At 39.7% G+C, this 7819-nt stretch overlaps 1 protein-coding gene across 3 annotated transcripts in view; it reads right to left on the reverse strand.

Annotated features, from left to right (window-relative positions):
• Positions 1-7819, reverse strand: part of SECISBP2 (SECIS binding protein 2) — a 41993-nt gene that overhangs the window by 25247 nt on the left and 8927 nt on the right. For all 3 annotated transcript variants that reach the window (XM_011948019.1, XM_011948018.1, XM_011948017.1), the window contains exons 5-7: positions 6744-6970; positions 2070-2151; positions 330-532 (exon numbers count right to left, since the gene is read on the reverse strand). In XM_011948019.1, the coding sequence (XP_011803409.1) occupies positions 330-532; positions 2070-2151; positions 6744-6970 (512 nt within the window). The remainder of the gene's footprint in view (positions 1-329; positions 533-2069; positions 2152-6743; positions 6971-7819) is intronic.

Genomic DNA, 7819 nt, shown 5'->3' on the forward strand with positions numbered 1-7819 from the left:
TTTTTAGTAGAGACGGGGTTTCACTGTGTTAGCCAGGATGGTCTCGATCTCCTGACCTCGTGATCCGCCCGTTTCCCACCTCCCAAAGTGCTGGGATTACAGGCTTGAGCCACTGCCCCCGGCCCCATCTTAACTATTTTTAAGTGAACATTTCAATGGCATTAAGTACACTCACACTGTTGTGCAACCATTATCACCATCCATCTTCAGAAACTCATTTCCTCTTGCAAAACTGAAACTTTGTACCCATTAATACCTAACTTCTCATTCCCCACTCTACTGAGCCCCTGGCAACCACCATCCTACCTTCTGTCTCTAGTGACACGTACCTTTTGGGTAGGATGAACAATGTGTTTCTCTTTGTTGTAGGAACGATCCGAAGATAAAGCTTCAGAAGATGGTATACTAACATTTTTAGGATCTGCTGATGAAGCAATGGTCTTTATCACAGAAGTAACATTTTTAGGGGCTGGTGACACTTCTGTAGATAATGTCTGTCGAACAACATAACCCATTGGTGTCCAAGATAACTCTGCTCAAAGATAACCAAAATTGTTGAACAATCTCAACAGTAAAATAGAAATTCCTTAGTTACTCAAACATGCATTACATGAGGTAACTGCTCAGAGCATCATTAAATGTAGGCTATCAATGAAAACATCCTCTTGGAAACTATAGTAGTCACTAAACTTGTTTTTCTTCTTGGGGCATGCATGCTGCATTTTTTTCCCTTTTAACTTGTAAGGTTAATTTTCCTGGAAACTGGTTTTTTAACCTGGGGGTTGGAGATGGGTAGACAAACAGTAGTTTTAGTCAAAAAACAACAATCCACAATAAATGTCCACGTGGCAAGCACACAAAATTAACGAACTAAAGATCAAATTTTGTCCCTACTAACCTTGAAGTGTACCTTTAACATCAGAAGTCAAAGATCACTAGACTTCAGCTATCACAATAACTGGTAATTTATTTCTTTTAGAACAGAGGCATAAGTACAGCAACACTACTCCTTTAGGTGCCCATGAAACTCTATATACAGACAAAACAAAAGACATCTATCAGGACACAGGTAGGTGAACACCTGTCAGCAGCCTGTGGCTACCCCCAAGGGTAAGACAGACTGTTCTCCTCACTACAGAACTACACATCCTCAGAGCAGCCTGTGAAGTACAGACCATCACTCAACCACATACATATCAAACATGAGAACACAGAAGAAAACACCCTATGAATAAATTTGGAATCATTTTGTAAAAGTGTCTGTTAGGATAAGCTACTGTAAAAATTTCAAAGCAGGGTATTTGGAACTCTCTCTGAGTATATTACTTCTTGGCCAGGACAGGACAGATGAGCAGTCCTTACAGAGTGACAGGAGGCTCCCATGACCCTTGCAGGTGTCTATGGATTCAAAACAGTTCTTCTGGAGTACAAATGTGTTAGCTGCCTTCCCTACTCTCCCTCTCTCATGAGACCACCTAGGAGTCTTCCAAATGCTGTATGAGGCAAGACCGTGAGGCAGGTGAATGCCATGGCAAATCTACAGAGCCAGATGGCAGAGCTGCACAAGTGGAAAGCAAGGCTGCTCTCTGCACTACAGCTTTTTAATTTTGAAAACTGGTTTTCATAAAAATATGCTATCTTAAAATGCAATATGCTTATTGTTATTTTTAAGCAAATTTGTTTGAACTTTGAATAGGGCAAATGTTGACAGGTATCACCCAAATAAACAAGAGCTCTTTGGGGTTGTCAATTTTTAACGGTCTCAAAAACTTTTGAGAATAGGCAATACTAAAGGAAGTAGTCACTGCTGAGTTCATAAAATTTCTCACTGAATTGGATGTATACTTCATTTAGAATTCCTGTCTCTTATTTTATACTCCTTGTGTGTGGATGTGGGATCTCATTTACTTACTTTAACTTTCTAAACTAACATTGATGTTAGGTTACTCACAACTTATTAGCTGTCTTAAGGTTTTACAACAAAAATCATTTCAATTGCACTGGAGTTAAAAATGAACTTAGAAAATATATGACATTTAAAAAGTTAGTATTTTTGTAGCCACTTTTACCTCTTGTACATGAAGAAGAATTGGTAGCAGCATTAGCAGTTACAGATTCATTTGGGTTATTATTTTTCACCACTATTTCACCCTAAAAAGCAAACACATTAGATGTCATCAGAGAAATGCAAATTAAAACAAGGAGATTACACTACATATCAAAATCCAGAACACTTTGACAACAGAAATTCTTACTCATTGTTGGTAAGAATGAAAAATGATACAGCCACTTTGGGAGATATTTAATAGTTCAGCAATTCCTTACAAAACTAACCATACTCTTACCATATGATCTAGCCACTGCACTCCTTGGTAATTATCCAAAGGAGGTGAAAACTTACGTCCACACAAAAACCTGCATGCACACGGATGTTTATAGCAGCTTTACTTGTAACTGCCACAACTTGGAAGCAGCTAAGATGTCCTTAAGTAGGTGAATGGGTAAACTGTGGTATATCCAGATGATGAGCTATTATGGACCCCTAAACGAAATGAACTATCAAAGCCATGAAAAAACATGGAAAACTTAAATGCACATTTCCTTTTTTTTTTTTTTTCTTGAGACAGAGTCTCACTCTGTCACCCAGGCTGGAGTGCAGTAGCTGGATCTCGGCTCACTGCAAGCTCCGCCTCCCGGGTTCACACTATTCTCCTGCCTCAGCCTCCCAAGTAGCTGGGACTACAGGCACCCGCCACCTCGCCCGGCTAGTTTTTTTTTGTATTTCTTTTGTAGTAGAGACGGGGTTTCACCGTGTTAGCCAGGATGGTCTCGATCTCCTGACCTCGTGATCCGCCCGTCTCGGCCTCCCAAAGTGCTAGGATTACAGGCTTGAGCCACCGCGCCCGGCCTAAATGCACATTTCTAAGCAAAAGAAGCCAATCTAAAAGGGCTACATACTACATGATTCCAGCTATATGACATTTTAGAAAAGACAAAACTGTGGAGACCATAAAAAGATAGTAGTTAGCAGGGGTTGAGGAGAGGGGAGGATAAACAGGTGGAGCACAGAAGATTTTTATGGCAGTGAAACCACTCTGTACCATACTACTACGGTAGACACACATCATTATGTATTTTCCCAAATCTTAGAAGGCACAACATCAACAGTGAACCCTAATGCAAACGATGGGCTTTGGGTGATGATGATATGTCAATGTAGGTCACCAACTGTAACAAATGCATCACTCTAGCACAAGATGTTGATAATGAAGGAAGCTATGTGTGTGCATGTGTGCAGGCAAGAGGCATATGGGAAATCTCTGTACTTTACTCTCAACTTTGCTGTGAACCTAAAACTGCTCTCGAAAATAAAATCTATTTTTTTTAAAAAAGCCAAAGCAGTTACTTTCTATTTCAAATTCCAAGTAATCATTTAATTTTAAAATACAGCTTCCCTTGTCATTCTTAAAATCTGCAAAATATATGCTGATTAAAATTTCCAAATATATAAGTACACAAAGTGAAAAGTTAAATTATTTCCTTCAACTAAATCTCACTCCCTAGAGGAAAACACCACCCACATCTATAGCTTCATTAGTATCTTTCTATTTCTTTGCCTATGATATAAACATTTGTGTATCATATTTTTATATAAATTCCCATAATGGAATCACACCACACATAATATTGTGGCAACTTTTAAAAAAACTTTAACATACCACTGACAAACTTTCCAAGTTGGCGCAGATGCACCACACAACTCGTAAAGCTGCCATGATCCCATGTAAATGCAAAAGCCATCATTCACTAGGCCCACACACCAAAGTCCAATAGTCCATCAAAATGTCTACAAAGGCAACAAATGTAAGCCTGCAATGTATGCCCTGTTTTATGACAACAAATGTGAGCCTGCAATGTATGCCCTGTTTTTTGATAACAAATGTAAGCCTGCAATATATGCCCTGTTTTATGAAGACAGAAAGCTGTCTCACATATTAAACATAAGATATATAATGACACTATGTCATTATATATCTTGTATATATGTGTATATATATGTGTATGGGGGGATCAAGTATATTAAAAGGCTCCTCCAAGTGACTAATATCAGAGGTAAAAGTAAATTAAAAGATTCAAAGTTCAATCCATTAAGTAGATAATGGATTTAAAATAATTTTTAAAATTTATATGCTTCACAAATTTACCCATTTGCCAATTCATAACATGAGTCCAGGAATAAAAAATAATATTAAAACACAGCCTGTTCTTTTAGTAAACATAACTTTTATGCTCACCAAGGCCAGTAAAAAATTAGAAATAACCTACCTGTTCAAGAATGGTTAAATAAATTATACATATCAGTATGAGAGATCCAATGCAACAGCTGTTTTTAAAAAATACTTAATGACATGGAAAAAATACCAACAAAGTTTTAAAAAATTCAAATGTAAGACTGTACATATTTATAATCTTAAAGTGAAGGAAATTCCCACAATAGACCATCTTTAAAAGACTATGTGTTAAGCATGCTTTTCTTTTGGTTGTACAATTTCAGACAAATATATGTATTTTTTGTCATTTACAGACATTACTAATATCATCGGGAAAAAGTTTCTTTTAGAAGGAAAATACATTTTTAAAAAGCCCACACGTAATTCAAGAGTGCGAGTGACTAATAATAGAGCAATCTGTATGTGTATCTTCTATCTTACTTCATATGCTCAAATACATTAACAGTCACATGTAACAAGTGGCCTTGATAAAAAGTACCAGTCACACTCCTGCTCACTCCACGAGCTGACCCTGAGGCTTACACAGCATCCTGGACTACTTCTGTAGGGCCCTCATGAGAGCTATACATGATGAAGACCAGGAGCCCTGTGGCTATTTAGCCACTGCACAAACCCAGCCTGGAGCCCGTGGAGCAGGTCAGATGGAACTATGATTTTTAGATAGCCATCAGTTGGCCTGACTTCTCCCAGCTCTTTGACAGTAAAGCACCATGCTACAACAGTGTGAGGTTCAACAGTGTGAGGGTCCTGCATGCAAACTGCTACACAATGGCATATCTTCTACACATTACCAGCAACTGTCACCGAGCCTTCAGGCCTTAAGTGTCCAGGCACCTAACAGAAGTCCAAGGGCAGAAAACAAATTCTTTCTCAACTCAAGAGGTAAAGTGAACAGGTGAGACCTGTTTTCTTTATCTTTCTTCTTTCTGCTTGCCTTGGTACTGGCATGTACTCCACTGCTCCTTCAGTGGAAATTCATCAGAAGCCATTTTAGGAACTACTAACCAGACACTATTTCTTCCTGGAAGTCTCAAATCAATCCATTTGAGAGAAATGCCTCAACTTGGTGGACTAAAACTTTGAGATCAAATGTTTAACAAAGTGAATTGCCTGCTGTAATAAGTTTTCCTGAATTTGCTGCATCATTAACAAGACAAAGATGTAGATAAAAGCCTGGAAAATTCAGAAGTTACACTATGCAGTTTTAAATATTACTACAGTTAAGTCCTCACTTAGCGCCATGGACAGGTTCTTGGAAACTGTGACTTTAAACAAAACAACATAAAACAAAACCAATTCCTTTTTTTATCACCATCAAAATGATAGTGAAAAAAATGTTACTGGAGGACCTACTATATGGCCTTTCATTTGAAGTTGCAGTTTCCAAGAACCTATTGACAACATTATGTGAGGACTTAACGTATTTCAATTTTTAAAAGTCTTTTTTTTCTGTATTGGAAAAAGTACTATCAGAATGCTAGAAGTAGTGCGTTGAAAATGGGCCGTCAAAGCAGCTAAACTCTGCTAGAATCTTTTCCTTCTGAGGCACTACAACACCTTTCAGCTACCACATAAAAAAGAGTATACTAGGTTGGGCATGGTGGCTCAATTGTGTAATCCCTGCACTCCTTTGGGAGGCCGAGGCAGGTGGATCACCTGAGGTCAGGAGTTCGAGACCAGCCTGACCAATATGGTGAAACCCTGTCCCTTCTAAAAATACAAAAAAATTAGCCAGATGTGGTGGTGTGTACCTGTAGTCCCAGCTACTCAGGAGGCTGAGGCAGGAGAATTGCTTGAACCTGGAAGGCGGGGATTGTAGTGAGCCAAGAAGCCAAGATCGCACATTGCACTCCAGCCTGGGTGACAGAGTGAGACTCCCTCCCCACAAAAAAAAAAAAGGTATACCAGGTGATTCTTTTAAAACACTAGCTGCAACCGGGCACGGTGGCTCACGCTTGTAATCCCAGCACTTTGGGAGGCCACGGCGGGCAGATTGCCATAACTCAGGTGTTCAAGACCAGCCTGGGCAACATGGTGAAACCCCGTCTCTACTAAAATACAAAAAAAAATTAGCCGGCCGTGGCAGCATGCACCTGTAGTCCCAGCTACTCCAGAGGCTGAGGCAGGAGAATTGCTTGAACCCGGGAGGTGGAGGTTGCAGTGAGCCGAGATCGTGCCACTGCACTCTAGCCTGGTGATAGAGCGAGACTCCGTTTCCAAAAAAAACAAATAAAACAATAGCTGCACTAGATGTTACAGCCTCACTGTAAACTGTTCTAACAAAGGTCATCTAAGTGCACAATGAAAGGCTTCCCCCAATGCATCCTACCCTGCTCCATGGACATCAAAGCCCCCAGCAGGATTTAATGTGTAATGTTTGAAGTGAGACAATTTAAAAAGTGTGTACCAAGGAAAAAGAAAAAGTAAGAGAGAGAGAAACCCTCACCTCACCTTTGATAACACTGCAGCTGGTTTTACTACTTCTCTTAGAAGAGAAATGTCGGTAGAGGCAGAGTGGACAGGTCCCCACTTGGGTTGCTTCTGTATCTCTGACATACTGTTCTCTGCACCTTGCAGTTCAGGAAAGTCCAGTGTGGTAAATTCAAACTCAGGTTTGGAGGTAGATACATTTTTTGCAATGATTCTGGATTTCCTGTCTGTTCGCTTATGGTAACCATCTGTAACTACAAAATTAAGAATAAAAATTTAGTTACTGTTTGATGACCAGTACTCAAGCAAAAATTGCAGAGTAGAAAGACTATTGCTATTGATGCAACAGGTTGTTGTCAAAACACCGTAATTCTTACCAGTGTTGTTCACTTTCCTTTGTAAAAGTATAAACGTTAAATGACCATAAGTATCAATCACTCTGGTTGGGCCATCGTGCAGAAAAACCAAAATGCACTGCACATTTTAGGAGTATGTATAGTCACGTGCCACACAGTGATGGTCTGGTCAACAATGGATTACATATACAACACCCCCATAAGATTGTAATGAAGCTGAAAAATTCCTATTGCCTATGGGTAATGTCATGGTGCAATGCATTACTCACATGTTTCTGGGGATGCTGGTGTAAACAAACCTACTGAGCTAACAGGTGTATAAAAGTATAGTACATACGATGATGTATAGTACATAATACTCGATAATGATAATAAACAACTATGTCACTTGTTTATGTATGTATTATACTTTTTATCTTTGGAGTATATATTCCTTCTACTTACAAAAGAAAAATTTGGCCAGGGCAAGGTGGCTCATGCCTTAAACCCAGCACTTTGGGAGGCTGAGGCAGGCAGATCACTTGCAGCCACGAACTCGAGACCAGCCTGGCCAATGTGGTAAAACCCCAACTCTATTGAAAATACACGCCGGGCGCGGTGGCTCAAGCCTGTAATCCCAGCACTTTGGGAGGCCAAGACGGGCGGCTTACGAGGTCAGGACATTGAGACCATCCTGGCTAACATGGTGAAACCCTGTCTCTACAAAAAAAAAATACAAAAAAACTAGCCGGGCGAGAGGGC

The sequence above is a fragment of the Colobus angolensis genome, unplaced genomic scaffold (assembly GCF_000951035.1).
Source record: "Colobus angolensis palliatus isolate OR3802 unplaced genomic scaffold, Cang.pa_1.0 Scaffold272, whole genome shotgun sequence".
Taxonomy (NCBI): domain Eukaryota; kingdom Metazoa; phylum Chordata; class Mammalia; order Primates; family Cercopithecidae; genus Colobus; species Colobus angolensis.